This window comes from Coturnix japonica, chromosome 18, assembly GCF_001577835.2.
Source record: "Coturnix japonica isolate 7356 chromosome 18, Coturnix japonica 2.1, whole genome shotgun sequence".
NCBI lineage: Eukaryota > Metazoa > Chordata > Aves > Galliformes > Phasianidae > Coturnix > Coturnix japonica.
This window is the reverse complement of record NC_029533.1, coordinates 6,815,029-6,837,790: the sequence shown is the minus strand read 5'-3', so window position 1 is coordinate 6,837,790 and position 22,762 is coordinate 6,815,029. Positions and strand designations below refer to the sequence as shown.

At 41.2% G+C, this 22,762-nt stretch overlaps 1 protein-coding gene across 2 annotated transcripts in view; it reads right to left on the bottom strand.

Annotated features, from left to right (window-relative positions):
- The window catches only part of PRKCA (protein kinase C alpha), a 104,084-nt gene that overhangs the window by 47,100 nt on the left and 34,222 nt on the right, over positions 1–22,762 (bottom strand). For both annotated transcript variants that reach the window (XM_015879946.2, XM_015879947.2), the window contains exon 3: positions 16,259–16,341. In XM_015879946.2, the coding sequence (XP_015735432.1) occupies positions 16,259–16,341 (83 nt within the window). The remainder of the gene's footprint in view (positions 1–16,258; positions 16,342–22,762) is intronic.

The following is a 22,762-nucleotide window of genomic DNA, read 5'->3' as shown; positions in this document are numbered from 1 at the left end:
TAATCAGAATTAAGGCAGGACAGAGTGGGAGCGAGTGCAAGCACATTTTTTCAGAAGCCATCACAGATGTCCACATCTTTTTTGCTCTGTTAAGACTCCAAAAACTGGCTTAGAAGTCTTTATTCAGCTGCTAAACCCTTTGATCGGCTCTGATACATATGGCACCGACTCATGACTGGTTTGCTTTTCCCACACTTCCTCCTAGTGCAGAATTCAGTTTTCCCCTATAAACTGAATGGTGCCAGCAGAGCACACCACCCCTTGCCCATCCTCACCAAACCCCACCTACCTACAGAGGACACTGACTCCCCCCCAGCTCTCAGTGCTCTCAAGGCATTTCCATGTCTGGTTGCATTGCTGCAGGGCAGGAAGGTTTATTACACACTTCTATCAGCTCATGGCCAAGATCTTAAATGTGAAGCTACCAACTTCTGTGCTGAAGGAGAGTATTTCTTGAATAGGGAAAGCGAAATCCAAGGAGTAATGTGTCATCTTCAGTGTTCTCCAGAGACACAATTGCCATTAACAATGGAGGGATCTGACCCAGACACATGTTGGTCCCAAACCTACATCTGGATGTGGAGATGTCACTCCCATACCTCACCCCATCCCAGTAGGGACTGAGGCATGGAGTCCCTGAATGGTCTTTTGAATTGTATAACCACTGAAACGCTATTTATTTATGCCTTGAACAGATGTTTTTCCATATGTCTAAATAACCCTTCTTCAGAAAAGTAATTCAAGCACATTAAATTTAGTAGACCAAGGAATACAGAGACATTAGACTCGTTGGTATTTATAGAGCATGAGGTATGTTTTCTATAGCAAAGTCAGAACGTTCTCCTTTGAAAAAGTCAGTAGTCCCAGCTAGAGCAAAAAACCTATGAAGGCTGACTGTACAAATGTTCTGACACAGCTTTTGTCCTCAATCCTGCCCTTGCAGTGGCACACAGCATTCACACACAGCAGTGCAGCAGTTACCATATATCTGTGGATGTAACAATTCAGAAAACAATACTAAAACTGTAAAAAAAAGTTATCAGCATACAATAAACCAGGAAAAGAAGGACGAGCTTTTAGCACAGCCTCTTGATTCCGAGCTACCCAGCTGCATTACTTGCGATTTAGAACTCAAACTCAGGGTTAGTACTTGAGGAAGAAAATGCTTCATTGTGACCACAGACAAAGCCCAGTTGGATGAAAACCAGGAGCTGACACGAACCTGCAGTCCCATGGGCTGTGTTTGGCCTTTGTGTGGTTTGCTAACCCAGCCCAGTGAGGCAGCAGGGCTGTGAGTAGTGGAGCAGTGAACTGTTGGCAGCCCAGCAGCACCAGGGGAGGGCCTGCAGCATGCAGCAATGCTCCGTGATATCACCTATAAATATTTAATATCTGGCAATTAACTCGGCGCTGTTCAAAGTAGAAGGAAATGATGGAGATGCACAAAGACCTCCTCGAAGCTTTTAGGAATGCTGCAGCATCTCCTTCTAGCTGCATCTTTTGAGTTTACCCACCCTGAGAGCATTCCACAAGCATTGCTTAGAGAAAGCAGCTCTCCTCCTTCTCCTTCTCTAATGAAGGTGTTTTTCTGAAGGCTACTGGTGCCGGAGGAGCTCCCCAGATCTCACACCATTGCATCCAAAGCAGCTGAGCGCTTCCAAAGAAGGAAGGCAAGCTCGGCCTGCTGCTTCTTATTTCTCAGACATCATTTGTGAGTAAGAACATTTCCCCCCAGTCAGTGCAAATTAATCACATCCTAAGTTCTGCCACACATCGCTTGTGAAGTTCATTGTCTTGAGTGCTGTGGGGTCGATTTTATACAGCAAATGCGGATTCAAGAGCATCAGACAAAAAGTGAAGAAGGAGAAATGAATAAATAACTCTCCCTTATGTGAGAGAAAGCTTTTCCATGCTGGCTGTCCTGTTTCACAGCACTCAGGCCAAATGAAGCCCTGCAATGAGCACCTGGGCAGTGCCCTCTGCAGATGGGGACAGCCCTGGGAATGGAGCTCTGTGCACTGATGCCATCACTGAGGGAGGAAAAGATTTAGCAGGATGTTAAATCACCTTCTTCAAAGGCCTTACATTGCCACGTTTGGTCAGGGGTTACATAAAGCACATCTATGGCAATTGCATGGTGTAGGAGAGCAGAATAATTGTATTTTCCCTAATCTGCAAGTAAAGAGTCGAGAAAGAAACCATCCTTCCTCTGTAATCCCAGTTTGCGGATCAGCAGAGGCTTTCTGTGGTGCTGCTTGCTAAGCCTTCGTAAGGCTGCGTGGAAAACAATTATTAAAATTAATCCCGGGCACAAATGGAATTGCACAATAGTAATCCTGCTAAAAATAAAAACTCAACGTGATAAACATGTAGAAGTCTGACATGAGGAACAAGGAAAGGAAACAAAGTGTCTTAGAAAACCAATGGGGCATGCATCCTTCTGTAGTGCCCATCCTGGAGGCAATGCACACATCTGCAGCCTATCAGGAAGAACCTGAAGGAAATTCGGAGTGTTTTCCTTCTTCCGTTTCATTTTTTAGCTTGAAGATGAAACAAAATCTAAAAGAATGTGGGAAAAAAATACCCTTCTGTAGCAGAGTGTCTCCATTGTGGAACCCAGGAAAACATCAGCGCAAAGCAGGGATGTATTCCCAAACTGGGCAGCCCATAGAACCCCTCCCATGGGACAAACAGGAGGAGGCATTCATTCACTGCCTCCAGATGAACATTTAAAGGACACAAATGGTTTCAGATAAAACCATTATAATGTGCATAATAGCTATTAGATTCCAATATAATGCAATTAGCATGAAGTCGGTTGAAGCTGTAACATAAATGCTGTCGGTGCAGTTCATAATGAGAAATTCATCAGCAGAGAAGTATGTTTCATGCACTGATCTTCAATGGAAGTTTGATTTTGGAAAAAAATAAATAAATAAATTGAAGAATTTCAGATTCATGCTAAATGCTTTATCTAGTTAAAGAAATAAAGATGTACTGAATCCAGTAGACACAGTGTTCTCCTGCATTGCCTAATGAGTGCAATCTCTGCACGACAAAACTACAATAATAATGCAAAATGTCCTCTGGCCACAGAGATGTAAGACAGCTCAGTCAGGCAGGAAATCTGCACGAAGGGGAAGGGACAGGACCTGGGAAGGCACAGGGCTAAGCATGAAGCAGCTCCTGTAGTCCTGATTAGACCTGGGGCATCTCCACAACCTCATGGTGGAGATGAGCAAATAAAAAATGGGTTGGGACAAAGAAGTGTGAACCACAGTTCAAGCAAACACGAATTGTGGCCTCACAGCTGCTTGGCCCCAGGAACAACACTCAAGTCCAGCTCCACACTGAGCATGAACTGTTCAGCCATCCTCTGCAAACCAGCTGTGGACAACTTCAAGGCTGCTCTGCAGAGATCTGCTGATTCAAAGAAGTCATCCAACGACTTGTGGCAGAATGCTGTTGTTAAGAAGTTGAGGCTAAGACAGACAAGTTGCAAAGGGGCTGACATTTGTAAGAAGGAAGTTTTGATTTATCCTGCACCGGGGTTACCAGGCACAACCTGCACTGTGCACGTCACCATCCCTGCCCAGCAGCCAGCAATCCCACTGCTGTGTGTGTGCAGGCAAGGCACAGAGGTATAGCTTGCCCTAATGCATCATTCAGTGCTGCAAGCGATGCAAAATGAAGCTTGCCCTCCAACTGGGAAAGCTGCTTCTGCTCCTAAGCCAATTGCCTTATTGATATCCAGGCCCTCAGACACTGCTCTCTCCCCAGCCAGCATGCAAGGCTGCAACGGGCTTCAGCTTAAAATTAACGAACGTGCCCTTGGGTTATTATGAGCAAGGCAAAACAGGAACAGACGAAGCACAAAATAAAGCACCAGAATTGATCACGGCTGATTGAACTTGGCTGAGAAATCTATGACAGAGCGTTATTTAAGAAAATGTGAATTGAAAAACACAATTGGAAAACACTTCAGTTTCAAACAGAAATGAAGTTTCACCACAAATGTCAGATGGAAGAAGGTTCAGCTCGCAGTAAGACAACACACAGGGTTAGAAGATAAAAAAACCTGGAATAACGTTAAATATTTATAAAATCACATCTTCCCTAAAATAAACATATTTTTAAAGCGATTTAAACAAATGTGTTTTGTTAAACACATGCTTTCCCATAGAATTAATTCACTGTTCTGCTGAGCGCAGCTAATTGTTAGTCCCAAATTCACCCAACTGCTTTAAATTCAATGCATTCCTTTATATCCTTGCCCACAGTTTCTGCCATTACCTATGTGCCTGGCTCGTCAATCACAACACTGCAGATTGGCACCTCTCTACTTACATTTATCACTTTTCCATTTTCCTTCAGCACTTAGCATCATTAATTTATCAAGTCCCATTCCATCCTACTCCCACAGCTCCTTTAAGCATGACAGAGCAAGGTCTTGCTTTATTATTTTTCATTTTTTTTACATATTTCATGTCAGGCACAACAAATGAGGCGACTCTGCAACGGCAACGCATCGACAATAGGCTTTTACCACGGCTTAATCAAAGCTTAAGTGCACAGAGAAGCAGCTCAGCCCCGTGCTGCATTCACCCAGTGCTGTTCTTTACAAGGCAGAAGCAGTCGGAGCAGCCACCCCTTCCCCTGTGCACAGGGCAGATGACTCTCAGCCCTGAGTTATCTGCTTGGAAAGCTCCTATTAAAGGAGGTGTACAGCCCTGGGGTTGGCAGCCCCTCTGTCACCATAGAGAAGAGAAAGGGGACAGAATCTCAGCAGGTTTGATCAGGTCAGACAGATCATAGAGCTGAGACCACAGAGCCTCCCATCTCACAGAGCTGCCTCAGGCATCATTGGAGGATTCTATCATCTCGCATTCTTCCTTTTTATATTACATTACCCTTCATCTAACAAAGAGCAGATCACTGAATTCTCATATCCCCCCATCCCAGCATCCCCACATCCCTGTATCCCCCCATTCCCTGTTTCCCCATGTAGAGCAGCTCTGCCGCACAGAGCTGAGCCAGCAGCTCGCAGGGATAACTGCTGTCTGCCAAACTAAACCTCCGTTTTCTTTTCTCTGAGAGTCACTCAAGTCTTTCCCTGAAAGTAAATTACATATCATTAACTTAACAGAATTTAATAAGAGTTTATTTTCAGCTTGCCCCGACGCTGCACTAAGTAACAACATAAAAAAACAACAGGATAACATCTTCGTGTCTGTCTAATCAAAGTCTGTGAATCAGGTGGGTACTTTTTAATCAAAGCTCTCTCTGTTTAGCAAAGAAGTGTTGAGTACACAGAGTGAAATAATGTCTGAAATACGAACATGGAATGTTTCTTAAGTGAGATCCTGTGTTTAAAAGAGCTCCACTGTGGAGAAGAATAGATATGCAATGATAAAGACGTAAACTGCAGGCTGAAAAATGAATAGTGAAAAGCTATGGAAGAAAAACACAGGAAAGTATTAATTATTGTATTGTTAAAGAAGCATTCTCTGCAAAATCTTTACCTACAGCTTTTATTGTTAATACATTTAATGGTGTTGAGACACTATTGGGTTGGTTATCCTGCCCACAGCGTTATGAAATAAACAATCCAGCATAAGCAGAGAATCCAATAAACTGGTCATTTATCCTGTGAACCATGGGTTAAAATGGCAACCTATTAAAAATGTGACTTCATTTCAAAGAAGGGGGCATCTGTATGGAGCTGCTGAAGGCAGTAGGGTTGTTAGAGAAGAAATACAGCCAGGAACAAAGATCAAATGAGAGAGCCCATGGGAGATGCTCACTGCTCATTGCTGCTTCCCAATGTAACGCACATGCTAAGCTCAGTGCATGAGTCCAGGCAGGAGCCAGCCCATGGTTGGAAGCTCGGGGATACCCTGCTGGCACTCAGGCTGAGCTCCCTGTGGTCCATCAGGGAATCAGACAGCACAGCAATCAACCCAAGAACACACTGTGTGACAAAAACCAAACCAAACCAACTCGTATCTCCGCGAACTCTTGGAAAAAGAAACTTTGCTGTGCATAAATGGGGTCGGTGTGAATAGGAAATCAGCATGCTGAGAGTGAGATACTCTCATTGTTGGGGCCTTCTGAATCCTGAAGCAAAGACATCTGCTTCCAAATCTCTGGGGCTTTGAATTATTTTTAAACTCTGAACAAAGAACACTTAGTACCACATACTTCCAGTTTCACAGCTGGGTTATTTTAAGCAGGCAGAAAACTCGTTGGAATATAACTTTCTTATTTTGCAATATTTTAGCTTGAAGTTATTAATCTGCCCCTTGAGAATTCGGAACATCTTAGAACACTCATTTTAAATATTCAGTATCTTTCAAAGCTGCAATCTTTTCAGATGGCCTTAAAACGAACGCCTGAAATATCTCACTGTATTAACACAAATGGAGCCCTTATTAAGGAAGAGATTCCATTTCTTCTTGATTAGAAAATTTTTCTCCCTATCTTCACTTCTCCCTTGAAAAGGAAAATCTCTGTCCTTATAAACAGGTGGGGAAATAGCCAGGAGAGAAGTGGTGGGATGAATTAATTGCTAGAACAGGGAATTAAGTTGCAAGGACTGAGCTTCAGGATGGGCGACACACCCTGATGTGCCACACATTGCTCTCTGATAAAACCAGCCTGAAATTGGAAAGCACAAAGGCAGCAGTAAGAAGCTTGCAGAGAGCTCACCAAAAGCTGTGCTAATATGAAGAGTTGGCTTCTCCACTCATTGCTGCCTCATTACTCGCTGGCTGATAGTTTCTAGGTTCTTAAAGAATGCAGATTGAATTTCCTCATCCAGCTTCAGTAAATTTTCATCTTATGCACTGACAACGCAACTAAATTTTCCTCTTTATTGCGGGATGATGAATTTTGTAGCTAAATCTCAAACTTCAATTTGAAGCACTTAACAGATACTCCATCAGCCCTCAATGAGTCACCCAAACCGCCAGCAAGAATTCCCATTTGTTCTCCCTGTCATTCTATGATATCACAAGCAAATAAAAGATTTGCTTTTCCATAGAATAATTCAATTTGTTTTAAACAACGATTAAATACCCATTAAAGAAAAACGGGGAATACTTCTGTGCAGTCACAGCATCTCTGGATGCAACCACAGAGCATTTTTGGGATGCTGCAGGCTCGCACACAGCCAGGGCATGGAAATATCCCAAAGGAAAACACAGCAATGCAAGGAAGTGCAGTTCACAGCGTGCTCTGCTTTCAACCAAAGCACTTTTTTGCTTCAAGACCAATCACGTTTCAAGTCTGCTGGACAGCTGTTGATTATAAATGAAACTGTAGAATGAAAATACAGTTGTGTGTGTCGCTACCTTTTCCCATTTGCTTGTTTGTTGTTTTTTCACCTTGCTCTCCTGAATTAACTATCAACAGAACCTCAACAAATCCATTCTCACTGTGTGCACCTGTCCCACGCTTCAATGGAAGCTGCAACTAACTCCGTTGGCCACTAAAAACAGAAAAATGAGCAGGGTGAAATGGTTTTAGCTGAAGGGAAGGTGGCTGACTGCTCCAAAACACTGCCAGCTGGTTAATGGAGACACACTGGCACCACCTTCTGTAGACACAACTTCCAACAAGACACAGGTGTGCAACACAAGAGGAGAGTAAGGGCTTGAGCCTTGTCTTGTAAGCATGATCAACTAACCACAGACAGCAAAAGAATACCGAGAACTTAAGGAAAATATCACTCATCAACGCCAAGCGAACAGCAGAATGGAAAGAGAGTGAATCAAGTTTGGCTACAGGAGGTATTACAGAAAGTGAACTATACAAATTAGAGCAGAAAGATGCACATTTTGATCTAATTTTAGTTATGCAGCCCGGCATTTTGTCCCATCTTTCTTCAAGATACTGTCTCAAGAGATGACAAGTCATCTTACAGGGACAGCACAGCCCAGCAAAATGCTTTGAAGAGCACTGAGACCAGTCCGACCAATTCCTTTTAATTGAACCAGATACAGACAGTGTATGTTTTACTTTAATTAGGCTGTAGATAAGGAACATTGCAACATACAAGATGCCAGTCAGGGATAAGTCATTAGACAGCTGAGTAAACTTGAGAATATGTGAGGCCAAAGCAGACGCTGCATAGATGAGAAGATGGGCACAAGATCCCTTTCCATCAAAGGACTGACCTCATGAGAAAGCAGGGAACAAGGGAACACTGCACAAGGAGATTGAGAGACATCACTTTAGAAATGAGAGCACTTTGAGAAAAATGGACTTACTGCAAAAGCAATGCTGGTTCTTTCTTTGCAGACATAATACAATCAGACATAGCAGTCTACCACAAACTAAAGTTACAGTCAAATATATTATTCAACCCATCCATTAGGGATATCTAATTATGGAACATCATTAGCAAAGAACTAATCCAATTTTCCCTTCATTTTTCTTTTTTATTCTAACCTATTAGTTTTCTCCCTTTATTGACAGACTTCACTTTTAAGTTGTTATCTTTGAAGTCAGAATAACATTAGCGGATTTATTTATAGTATTTTTCTAGCTGGCTGTACTTGCTGGATTTTGCAGAAGGATTTGGACACCAGAGAACTCCAGTTAAGACACTTTTTCCTTCTCTCTTTTGAAATTCTCATTCTATGAAGTTCACCTAAACCTACCTGCAGCACTGAGCTTTTTGTGTATCATATCAGCACAACTACAATGCTTTTTAAACATATAGGGAGTATATCACTATTTATCATTAGTTACTTGGTGTTTATATACAAACAGGCATGCAATTGCATAAGCAAAAGCCAGTGCAAACAGCATGCATCTTAATGGATATTTTAAACAGTGCGTAACCCACACTTCTAGATCTGGTGTCATGATTTATCAGCCTAATTTTCAAAGGCTTGTAGTGCCTTCTTCTGCTGACTCCAATGGTGAACGCAAACATCACTGGGCACATACAGGGAACAGCATCTGTGTGCATACAGCCCATCTGTGTGCAAGAGGAATTTCGTGTCCTCTTTAGAATAGGGAAGATTTTACCAAGAGGTTTTCATTCAGAAAATACCATCACCTTAGAGGTTTCCTCATGTGTGATATTCTGAGAAGACCAAAAATCCATGTATTAAGAGGGTACTTCATTTTGAAACGCGGTCGTTTTGAACCGCTGCTGCAGGAAATGTTTAATTTTTGGAAGGCTGCATCGATTAAGATGCATCGGTCTTTTACTGCAATGACAAACGGCCCGAAGTCTTGGAGAGAAACCAACAGTACTGGCAACACGCGCAGTAATGAACCTGAGGGAATGGGCTGCGCTCTGACAGGAGCAGCGAGATCAAAACAAAGTGCTGTTCAGTGGCAGCTAACAAGGAGAAGAAAAAGCACTTTTCTCTCATTCATTTCAGAACTGTTTGAAACTAAACTTTTATTACAGCAGCTATTTTAGGACTATTATGTCATTACAGCGACTTAATTTAGGTGTACAGAGTAACTCGTAGACCTGGTGGCCATTCAGGTCTACGTCCTGGCGCAGCATCATTCTCCTCGTTTGACCTAAAGGCTTCATTACTGCAAAACACAAAGCTCTGGGAAACACTTTGATTTGATTTGAGCTGGTAAGATCAGTAAACAGTTGTACCTTCTCACATCAGAGCAAAGGATTAGTATGGAATGGTAGAAGAGAACATTTTCTGCCCTTTTTATTGCATAATCTCCTTCCAGCAAATTAAAAAGAAAGGAAGTGTGTATTTCTATTTTGCTTAATTTTACCTCTGAGAGGCATGTTTCTAAATCGGGTGCATTAAATATAACACCATTTGCGTTTGACTGAAGCCTTTCATATTATTTATTGCAAATCCCCTCTGTGTGGGAATATTGAACAAAGTCTGTTGATTGCACAGCTCTTTTTGTCTCCGTGAATGGTCCAATCATGCTCTTGGCGCACGAAGATACAAGTGACAGATGTTAACACTGAGGGATTGTACGTAGCTCCTAAAAGTTACAGGACTGCTTGAATTTCTACTGCTTCTTATGTTAAAGTCATTTCCTTCAGCGGGCAGAGCCCTTGGGGCTCCCAGTGCCCAGCGGTGGCAGCCAGAAGCACACAGTCCATTATCACGCCCCATTTATCCAAATCAAACCAGAGCTGCTGACTTGCTGCTGTTTACCCTCTATACTTTCCCAACTTCAAACTTTCCATATTCAAAGTTTCCACCTTTTCTTGGTTAATTCTTATTTCCTCTTTTATATTAACAAGCATTCACACATGCAGAAGTGCTCTTTTGGAATGGAGAAGTACTGGAAATTATACTTTACTATTGACTTCATTTAATCTCAGGACTGAGAACAAAGTTAACAGGATAACATGAATAAAGTTTGAAGACTACTACCTGCAGTCCCTGCTTTTTAGAAGTCTTATTTGAATTAAGTAAATTAAAAACCTTTTAAATATTTTTGAAGAGCAATGTGGTGAGGAATGGCATTTTGGGCTTCCAGACCGAACAATACAACATGACTCATTCCTAAGTAGGTCAATCTGTAGGTACTAAGACATACCTTGAAAAACGAAAGTGGATTTGAACTAAGGAAGGATTAATGCAGCTATTTATAAGGCAGATAGCCAGGTCTTCTTCTGGTTATGTGCTAGGACAGTGGGGTTCAGATTGCCATCATTTACTATGATTCAATTCATCCTCTGGTACTGATCACAATAACCAGGTTTCAAAAAACCCCAAGTTTTGTGGTGCTATTATATATATATTTTATTTATTTTATTTATTTTTTTATTTTTTTTGGGGGGGGGGGGGGGTACTGTAGAGAAACAAAAGTAGCCAAAGCTTTGCATATGCTTTCTGTAACTATTTTTATAGAGGCTTTTATCTACTTTCTGATCCATTCTTTGCTGGTCTGATGTTCCAGTTGCCATAGAAACAGACCTGAAAGTAGCTTTGTTACAGATTACAACGGTTTTCCCAACACAGAGAAATTTCTTTCATGCCTTAGTTCAGCAAGTACCCTCCTCATGGGGACAAAAAGAGGAAAGAAAAACTCAGTCTCTGACCCTTGTACCTATTAAGTTCTCATTAGCAGAACGTATTACATGCTTTTGCTTTTACTTTGTGAGCTCAGCCTGCCATCACCGGTGTTTTAAGGATTAAGTTTCATTAATCACATGGGTCACACCAATGTTTATCTGCAAGGGAATAGCTGAAGTCAGATCACGGAAGGGACCATGACTGGTGCTTCAGTGGAAGGGGTAGAACAACATCCTTCAGTGCACGTAACATGTTGTTGGTCTAAACCCTGCTGGTATCAATACTCACCAGGTTGTTACACAAATCTGACCAATTATAAACATGAGAAAGCATTTCCCAACAACAGTATCATGGAATACATGTTCCCTGCTATCACTGGCTGTTTCAAAGGCACTCTGATCTCTTCTAAAACCTAAAGAAAATCTGTGAACTGCTTGGATGTTACCTTGGTAATGGACAATTGAAATGAAGAGGAAGCAAACCAGATGACAAAAGCCCAATAACCAAACAGAATTTGTTTATGTGAAGCTTCCCAAAGGCTCTACCAGGGCTGGACTGATGCACAGAGCTCAGCCAGGAGGAGGAGCCCCTCCTGCTATGCAGGGTATGGCCCCAGCTCCCTTTGCCCTCCTCTCTTCCCTCTGCTCCATGGGCAAAACCCAAGGATGAAATAACCCTCTTTCTCCTACAAGTACTTCTCATTCCCTCAACCCAGAGTTCGATTTATACTCAGAAACAGAGCCCCTATCAGTTAACTCAGCAATTATTAGCACATTTCTGCCAGCAGCCCAAGGAAACAGCTACCAACAATTTACAAAGATAGGTATGCTCCCTGGTGACACATCCCAGAATTATTTGTGGCATATGGGACCTACAGTGCTTTACAAAAGTAGCCCACTCGTTTTATTCCAAATTAAGATTTCATCTAATTTTGGTGCAAGAACTGCCATCTCACAAACTGACACTGCTAAAAGTGTTCTGCATTCTGCAGCATCTCGGTGCTCCGTGCCCGTGTGCCATCCAGCCAGCTTTTAAGTTCAGGATGCCATAATGAGACTTCTTACTAACACATGATTGTGGAGGTGGAACCCAATAGAGATGCCTGCGTTACATTTTACACGCGTTCTCATGCAAGAGAAAATGATCAGTAACTCTTAAGTTTTCTTCCCCCTCTACATCCCAATATCGCATCATTCCATTTACGCACAGCTTAAGGATTGACACAAGAAACTTCTGGAATGGTGACTGTGAGATGACAAAGAAATAACTAAATTAAACTTAACCCGGACAACTAAATATCCTCTAACAACACGGGCTGTTGGAATAATGTCAGCTTCACTGTTGGGAAGTTCTGATTGTAAATCAGTGCCCAGCAGATTGCTTCATCAGTTGTACTTACTGCTGTTAAAACTGCAGCCCTATCAACAAGGTTTCTTTTTACTATTGGGAATAACTTTGCTGAGAGTTCTCCTATAATATGACTGCCTAATCATTGTTCTCAGATGCTAACTTCTTATGAAAATTGCTGATATTTTTAGGTCCATCATTTATACAAATTTCCTATCTATCTCTCAGCAGTACTCTCTTTGGTTATTAACTCTTCTGAGGATCATCTGTGTTATACTGAATATTGCACTGCACCTATGCAGTGCCTCAGGCATGAGCTCTATGAACTGAAACTGGGATGGAAACCCCAGTGAATGGGGCTCAGCTGACATGGGCAGTCACCCCTCATGTCTTTCTTAGAAGCACAGGAAGGAAAAGATTTGCACTGCTCTTTTCCAGAGCTCTTTTCTCCTTTGAGAAAGAGTCAACCCAAGGGCTGTCTTGGCAGAGCAGAAGGAAGGGTTTGTAAAGTAGGCAAAGTTTGTGAGCCCATCCATGGTGCAACCTCAGTGCAGGCTGATTGCATGCAGGCTATTCACACCACACCAATATCATCTTTCTTCAGACATTTCTCATTTGAATTTCTCCCTCAGCCATTAAAAGAAGCTTTAACTCAGGGCTGGTCCTGCTTGAACTGAAATTTCAGTCACTGTATTGAAATATTCACATGTCAAAATCATTATTAAATGCTTAAAATTACATTTTTATAGGCAAGTTTGCCCTACGGTTAATTTTTGAGGCTTTTAGGTCAAAACCATAAGTAACACCCTCATGGCACACTCATTTCTCTATAAATTACTTCCAATACTCTGCAGAGATGCACAATTCAGAGTACTCACAAGCACTTGCTCTTGTAAGAAAGGCATTCTTGCTGTACCATAACATTTTAAACTACTCGCTGCACTGAATGTAATGTGTTGGGTTTTTTTTTGTCCCTTGGACTTGCTTTGTAGGAAAAGGGAGTAGGAATATTATAAAGAATGCCATTTTGACAGAAGTTATGCTCACATTGTAATTGCTTTATAAAAAAAATATCTACCAGTATCTGCTGCAAGCAAAGCCATTCCAATTAATAATTCTAATTACAAAAAAACAAAAAACAAAAAACAAACAAACACCAAACCTACTAAGTTGTTATTTTAAATGATACATAAAGGGATTTCTATATTTTCTTTTCTTCAAGTGTACAATGAAAGATTTAAAAGCATCAGAGCTGCTTCAGGGTCCCACCATTAACAAGAGCTGGCCTTTAGGAGTATATTTTTGTTATTCTGGCAGGGAGGAAACTTTGCTATTTGCCAGACTTGCCTGCCTTTGTGTACCTTCTGTGATAAAGTGAGCAGATATTTATTTTAATTACCAGGAAAATATTTCTGGTCTAAGATTGCCTGTCACCCAACACTCAGATTAGCGAGAACAAAGATCTTGTTGTCTATAATATGAACCAGTGATGTGTGTTTGTTGCTTGTGTCCCTCTCTGTGTCCAATAACCAAATGGTTAAAGGCAAAGCAGCCCCAGCCTGCTGCTACTTTTCATTATCCCTGGGAGAAGGGCTGCACGGCTTTCTGATTAAAATCCCTTTTGAACTGGGTTCTCGGCTAAGTCTTAATGCTGTGCTTCCAGCTGCTTTTTTGTTCTCGTTCTATTTTGTTCTGTTTTGAATTCCCAGTAAAGAGCAGTAAAGCAGCTATCTTCTTTTACTCTGAAATCTGGAAATATTTCCCCCCAAAAAACGCACCTTGGTAATATTCTGAAACCAGCCTCCTGGCATGAATATATATGCATGCTTCCTGCAGATATAAAGGCATAATGCCAGCAGAGCCAACCAGGAGGTGCCAGGAGCACTGCTCTGAGCCTGACGTGAGCCCCAAGTCCAATGCCAAACTCCAGCTTAGAAAGGGTCATGGAAAGCAGTCCAAAACCCTTAGCATTTCTTTCCACATATAGGAAATAAGATAAGGTCTGTGAAGGTGTGAAAACCTTTTTTTCTTTTCTGAATTGCCTGATTTGTAACTAAGTTTTCTTGCAGGTGTTCAAACCATTTAGGGAAATGACTGAGAGTGAGGAGCTTCCTCTACTTGCAGGGCATTGCAGCAGCCCCAGAACTGATCACAGTCCCTCTGCAATCGGAAATTGTTTGCACATGGTTTATAACAAAAATATCCTAATTCTCTCATTCAAAAAAAAGTATATTTTCAAAATCTGCTCAGACCTCGTCCTTCAACCATACAAACCCTTCTGTGGAAATCAAAATGATGTCTACAAAAATGAAGGGTTTCCCCTCTTTGGTGTCTCCCTAAATGACTAATGAACTTTGCTGCTCAGAAACCCTCCACATCCCCCGAGGCACACAGTGTAAATGCCACACTACCTCGCCTCGAGAAAAATCTATAAATAAATGCTTGCCATCGTGTCCTAGATACCTGGACCTCAGCAGGATGTGTGGGAACGCACCTGCAAGCACTGCCTCCTTTGGCTGCAAAAGATTTTTGTTTCGCAGTGGGAAATGTTCCATACATTGATGTTCTGCAGCTCCTGGTTAAGAGGTGTCTCTGTGGCTGCCAGACTTCAGATTCTCTTTATCAAGCAAAATATTTTGAACTGATAATTATTCCAGTGAAGCGATTGTGAATATCCCCTGATTTATGTGAGCTGGGCAGTGCATGATAGTTTATAACTGTTACTGGAAGCAGAATAATACACCCTTGGAAGTGCAGAGCATATTCCAAGCATTTCGTTAGCAGCTCTACACTGTCCTTTGATCCTGACCTGCTGGCTCCTTGCTGCTCTGACTAGGAACATCACACACAGTTCTGTGATACAGAAACTCATAACAAATGCCTATCACCTGAGAGAGCTTAAGAAGGAAACCCTACACAAGGCAGAGGAAAGTTATGAGGAGAAGAAATGGGTGTTGAGGGCAGCAGTGTTTCTGCCAGCAACCTCAGTCTGCTGCCACAAAGATAAGCATGTCTTATGTGCCTAAATTTATTAAAATTTATTAAATTTAAAGATTTTCACATTATGTGAAATGTTTGACAAACTGCCTTTAAAATACTTTTCAGATCTCAGACTGGAACTTCAGCTACTGTACTTAAGCTCTGTAGTTAAGCTAAAAAATAAGAAAACTTTCCAACCCCCCTTGCAGCTTCTGCTCATTGTTCACTAATTTCATGTCTAGCATATTAAAACCATTCATGAGAAGCACATTAAAACTTAGTAAGAAAAGTCTTCTGGTGTGTTTCATCAGAGGAGATAATAGCCTACAATCTAGAGCATGAATACGTTACAAGAGACAAAACAGAGCCATTTAGACAAAGAACACTTGGAATGCATTGTTCCCATAAGCAGATGTTAAATTACTTCACTGTAAAGTGGAATTTAGAAATCCCAAATAAATGTTATTTTTACGTGAACAAACAGTTCATTCTTGTAGATATGTCTCACCATATAGGCAGATGTGATGAAAGTTTGATTGTTGACCAAAAATGCTACTTGTATATGCATGTATTGATGGGGCAAGATGGAACGGGTGTATCCTGATGGGTGCACTAGCACGAGCACGTATATAAGTTTCAGATAACCTATCTCAGATAAGCCTGCTGGCTTGAGATTAGGTTGGATCTCACCACTGGCATGCAGTCAGAGCTGCAGATCCTTGTGTGTACAGGGGACAAGGAACAGAGTCAACTTTGAAGTTATACCTTGAAATATGTTGGGTGCATAAACATCTATAAACATCAACCATTTAGAACCTATTGATACTGTTTGTAATATCTTCTCAGAATTAAATGCTACAACATAAAAATACTTAGAGCAGCTTATAAAATGGCAATGTACTTACATCAGTGTCAGGTCCTTTGTCAGCTCCAGGACAAGAGAAGGTAACGAACTCATGGCATCTCTTATGAACCACAAAACAGCAAACTGGTAAGAAAATGGAAAACAACAGTTACAATGGCATATGCTTAATTTCCTTTTATTGATACACAGGAAATAAGATAACACTTAGAGGCAAACATCTCATCTGTAGGTTATTCAAAGAAAGCAGAGCCTAATGCGAGACACAGACACATAAGAAAGGCAGATGTCAAGTAAACCATGCAATTACTGGGGAAATAAACACATCTGAAAATCAAAAGATGTCCCATAGTGTGACAGTTTGGTGAGGAAATAACACCGTTATGAAGCTGCATTTCCTGAACCGAAACCCATGTTTGTATCTGGAACGGTCATTTTGTGTTCAGGCAAGAAAAGGAGAGATAAATGAGGTACATGAAGCTGGAAGGAAAGCCAGCCTTGGGCATGGGATCTGTTCCCCTGCACGCCTTGATGAAGATGCCTAAGAAAACCCAGTGTCTTTCCTAGTTAATTATGTCTGTGAGAAACCAAAGCTCCAAGTGAAGACTCTCGTGGAGAACAAAGTGTTCTCATATCACAGAATGGCAGGAGAGAACAGGAAAAGAAAATTAGCTCTGCTTACAGAATGACTCCCATTTAGAAATTTATGAATGATCTAGAAGAACTTTTTTCATATAAAGAAAGCCTATTCTAATCTCATTATATAATGTGACAGAGCCCATAGGCTGTCACACAACAGAAGTCATACATATCCCCAAAACCAGACACGAACAACAATTTGCTTGGGCGAGCTTTGTTTCAATAACAGGCATTGCAGCTTTTCAACCTTACAGAGGTTCAGTTTTCATTTTAAGCTTGGCTCTGCTATGTCACAATCAATCAGTCCACACCTCAGCAGAACTGAAAAACCCAGAGTTAAGACTTTGAACATCCTGACGCAAACACTGCACTGTCGGGTGGCTTTACAATGAGTCAGAAGGTTATAAAGAAAAGTCCAAAGTAATACACAACTTCTTTACAGATAATACACTGTGTTACCTGAGCACTTCAGCCTGCTCTCAGTAAATAAAGCACAACATTGTAAAGGACGGTTTTAAAAATATCAAATGGATTTTTTTAGACTTAGAATCATTTCAACTTTCACTAGAAACCAAGTCACAATCTCAGTTTTTCAAGGCAGCTCATTTCATGCAGAATCTCACTCTTCTTGCCCATTCATAACGCGTACAGAGTTCTTTCACCCAATGAAGAGCTCTGGGAAAGATGTTATCAGGTGCATTTGGTGTCACCGCAGTGCGCAACCCCTGGTTCCACCACAATGCCATCCCAGCCTCCTGTGTGCCCTTTATTCTGCCAGCTGGCTTGAAAGAAGTCTAATCACCCCCACATTTTTCTTCAGCTATTTCTCATCAGTGGCCCATGCAGCAATTGTCTCCAACTGTTCTATTTCTGACGTGGCATATGTTTATTCTTTGGACAAATGGTACAAAATGGGCTTTGCTCCCCTGATTCCATCTAAGCCAACTTCACAAGAGACACAGTCCTGGTTCCATGCACACTGCCCACTTGCTTGTCTACTTTGTTAATCAATCTATAGCCCAATGAATCCTACAATTATCATTTTGATAGTTTGTTTCTACCAAATGAAAGACCACTAAGTGACAATTACTATTAATATTACTTGCAGCTGAAAAACATTTCGCTTCCAAATGATACTTTTGGCTCCAAACTTTCCACTCTTTGAAGACAATAGCCTGATTTGGGTTTACAGGAATAATCCTGTTACATCCCTCATAAAATAAAAACGTTAAATAACGTGTGTTGGAAAAGTTTTGCATGCTTGGGCATCTATTTTGGGTAACATTCATGTAATGCAATAATTGTATCCTACCCCTGGGTTGACAACCTTTCACAAGTACAAAGAAATTCACTCACCCAGAGTCATTGTTTTTAATACTGATATGTAATAAGTGTTAAGACATGGGAGAAACATTGTCACTCACTGTTACCACCTCATCCTATGGCTCTGAACTGCAGCCTCTGACTTCCACTCTGTCAATCACATCACAATGTAAACTCCAATTCAGATGCCAACATAGGCAAGCCATGCAACATTTGTCCGACTGGACTTCAAACTTCACTCCAAACACAATCACTAATTAATGCTTCATACAGAAGAACTTTCTAATTCTCAGTTCACTCTGCTCAGCGCTCACACCTCACCACCAAAAGTCTCCATTCCTTCTCCTGGGTTTCCTATCTGTACATGCTGTGTGATACTCTTCTCCACAGAGCTCAGTTATTTAGTAAGCAGCTCAGAAGTATTACTACTGCCTCACACTTTGAGAATATTCAAATGAAAAGAGCATACTTTAACATGAAAAAAAGAAATGGGAAAGCCTCGGTGAATGATCAATTCAGTGGCAAATGAACAACGCTGGGCTAAGATCCCTCATTAGCAGAAATCATACATAAAATTCCATGTCTAAATTTTCATTTATCAATTCAGTCAATAGAGCATATTTTAGTAGGTTTGAAGCTTTAATGTCAATAAGCAATACGTAGCTCGAGATTTTGTAATAAAAAAAAATCACAGATAAGTGAAAACAAAATATTATCTGCTTAAAAATACCACCACACTTTTAGCAATAAAGCTGAGAAGTAACCTTTCAGTCGTTACTTGTTTTGGAAAGATGTTAATAGCTTTGCATCGCTTACTGCCTCTGTTAAGAACTCACATTATGTTCATCACCTTCTCCTAATGATAGTTCTATTACACCTCTTTGCAGAAGCTGCCAGGAAATTTGTTGCTTTACAAGAGTATAAGGAGGAGAGAGCTGGCACGTATGATGTGTAGTTGCTGGAAAGCAAGCACTATCTCCATGCTGACAGTTGAAACAGCAAGGAGCACTCTGCACCTGCTCCAAACACAAGCAGACGATGCACTGTGCAGTTTGGGGATTTATGATGTGTAACAGAGGGCAATTCGTTCCACCCAACCCTTTTCTTTCAGTTCACAGCGCTGAGAAAAATGTGTTGTTATTAAATATATATGTTGTCATCAGTCACTTATAGTTACAAGGCAGTGCCATAAATTTCAAGCTGTTTTCTAAATTATCAGACGTGTGAAGGTTATCAGCATGATACATGATGGGAGTTATCTGCTAAAAAATGCTGTTACTCGTAGCTCTTATATATGACACAGACCGATGAGACAGAAATGAAATATCTCAATAATAAATAACAGAAGCAATCTTCTCTATTAGATGATCTATAGAGGAGAAAAGCTCTTGCTGAGCCCCTGTCACCCACGCGACACTTAGCCAAGTATCTGGAGAGCTTTACAGACACAAGCGTGCCCAAGAACTGGGGGTAAATGTATTGAGGCAGAAGTCACGCATGATGCAGTTTGGAGTTAGAAAAATCCAACACACATTCAAAACCGCATTTTTACTCCCATTTTATGAGAGAACAACCCCCTAATGGGCTAGATGAGATTTCCCAATAGAAGTGGTCCTCTCTGCTATGCCCCAGATTTATTTCAGTTCAATAAATGAAGCTGCATGGAGAGCACACATTAAAAAAAAAACCCTTTTCTATGCAAGTTTATTTAAAAAACACGATGACAGCAAGCATTTCTAAGCAAGTCCGACTGAACTGCCAGGGAAATCAATGAGCTTTGTCAGCCTTTCACTTCTTTCTGCATCAGATGAGGTTATTTTCCCAACTCAGATCATATTTTTTCAAAACCTTAAGTAGCACAAAAATCTTCCATTAACTTCTCATTGAAACGAACTTTAAAGCTTTGTCTCCACTGCTACGACAACTATTTGCCCGACATCAACAGCTATACGTATGCTTGCCTACATAATTTGTTTCTAGGGTTGAGTATCGATCCTCTCAAAGGTAATGGGAGAAGAGGTCCGACCGGCAGCAACAGGGAATTTACTCTGTGCAACAACATTTGTTCTTGGCTTTTACTTTTATTGTCTAACAGAGCAAGAATTGATTCCAAATTAGACCAAGGAGTTACAATAAAACTAAAATAAGCATGAAATCACTCTGTGCTTCCACCTCAGAGTATAACAGAGAACTTTAAGGGCCTCAGTAGTCATGTGGAGCACTTCATAATTTTTATGTTGCTATTTTACATGCTTTGCATTTTCAGTGAAGCCACAGAATTTCCCCAAGGGACCCATATTACTGCTTGACTTCTTCTTTCTGCCCGACACCGAGCAATGAACAAATCTGTCACATGGCATGCATTAGCTCCTTCTATGATTAAATACAGTAATTACATTAAACAGAAATAGAGTACTGCTTCAAAACAGACAAGCCATTTCAGTATTAATTACTTTTTTTATTATTATTTTTAAATAAGCATTACTGTTTAAATAAATTTACTAGGAACAGAGTAAGCTCAGGAATAGGGAGTATATTCCAAGCACAAACTGAAACAAATAGGACTTTCTCTTCCTCCTGTTCTGGATATGATGCTCTGGTTATGACTTATATGAAAAAATCCACTGTTTGCATTGTATTTAATACAGATGAGGGTTCTATTATATATCAGAAACACGAGTCAGAAGAAGCAGAACCTTTAATTGTAATGGACATGAATCCACTGGCCATTTTACAGACTGCATCACCCCACCTACAGGAGGGCTAACAGGGCTCATAAGGAAAACACCCCACTCCCTCACCACCTTATCGTGTTCCTAAGCTTCTTAAAGCTCTTTTGTAACAGCATGAGGTCACAAAGCGCCTTAAAGTTCTCACCTATGAAGAGCTATCCCTTGCTTGCTCAATGGGTTACTTTATCCTCACTGCACTTTCTGCAGTCTTCAATCTACCTCCTCCAAGCAGCAGCAGAAACTTACCTTGAAGTCAAAGTAGATGAGCTGCAACATAATAAATTTAGAGCTGATTCCTTACTGTGAGCTCTAAGAGTCTGCCAGGCAGTAAATGGATGCACATCCTCAGCCTCACCAAATCACCACATTGTAGGGGTTGGAAGGGACATCTGGAGGTCATCCAATACAACCCCAAAGGTCATTCAAACGTCTGACTTTGCTCTACAGGTTTTCTTTTCCAACTTTGTCAAGTTCATTTATGCTAAATTAATAGGAGGGAGGACAGAAATCTCTGCTACAAAGTAGGAAAAAAAAAATAGAGATAGTAATAATTAGCTGCAACAGTATCTTATTTGTGTGAAAGGATTACACAGATCTCCTGGACAGTCTTAACTACTCGGGTCATTAACTCCTTTACACTAAGAACAAAACAGATGGATGCTGCCCCTAAGCTGGCTTTGCAAGATCTACAGCAGTGTGCAAATACTGGCTGCATGTCTGGCAGTGGCTGCGTATGTATTTTCATTTCCAGCAATGAATTCAGTGGACCTGGTCGTGCCGGGGGAGAAAGAGATGAATATATTCCTGCAGCACTTTTAAAACAGCTGGGATACAGCAAAATACCTCCCATACCACATCTTCTAGATCTGACATTTCTATAATGTCAGTTATAAGGAAAAGAAGGTACCTTATATTATTTTTATACTGCTATGCTCGCAAAACAAAAGAGGTAGAAGACATTAATTTCCAAGTATGCCATAGAACAGCATTTCAATCCATTGTTGACTGTGTTCCTTTTTTTTTATAGGCAGAGATCACCATTTCCCACAAATGTTTCCTGTGAATGTTCATCCTTCAGAATCCGCACTAATTCATTGACGTGCCTAACCTCAGAAATGGGATGTCTGTTATAGAGCAGCTGTCTTCAGCTTGTTGTGCTAACAGATGCAAAAACAAACGGGCTGGGAGAGCGGGTAATGTGGAGTAGCACAGGCTGTACATGTTTCAGGACAGCATGAGGTGAGAGGATACAGCATGAAACCAATCTCCAGCATGCAGCTGTTGGATGCTACTTGGTAATACAGCCAGAATCCCAGAGGGCTCCTCAGAGGAAGCCAACAGAAAGTAAAGGGCTTTATGGAAAACCCCATAACGGCCTCTGCTCACATTTCAACTGTGGTCCTCAATGAGGCAGTGAGCAGCAATGAGGGCCTTCATCTTCTGAAGGCTTTGCCACCACATCCAGCTCATCCAGCCTTTTCCCTTCCTACCCCCCTGCTCCCAGCCTGCCCCCACGCCAAGCCACACCATGTCCCCAGGCTGTGCTGCATCGCAGGCTGCGGGCGCCTCATGGTAACATCTGATTCACTCCCCAGCTGGAAGCATGGAAATCTGAACGAGTACAGAAAATGTCCTAGCACAGCTGGTGGGTTTTACCATCAGAATGGTACAAACACTTGGAAATATTTTAGTACTAGCTTTATAGCTTGCTTTTCACAACGCTTTATTAATAATTCAGTGATATCAAGCTACGGGTAGTTGTAAACTAAAACAGCTCCTTCCTTTAGCATGACTTACAATGGACAAAAACAGAAGAGAAATGCCAGATCCAAATGCCAAGAGCTGAATGCTAC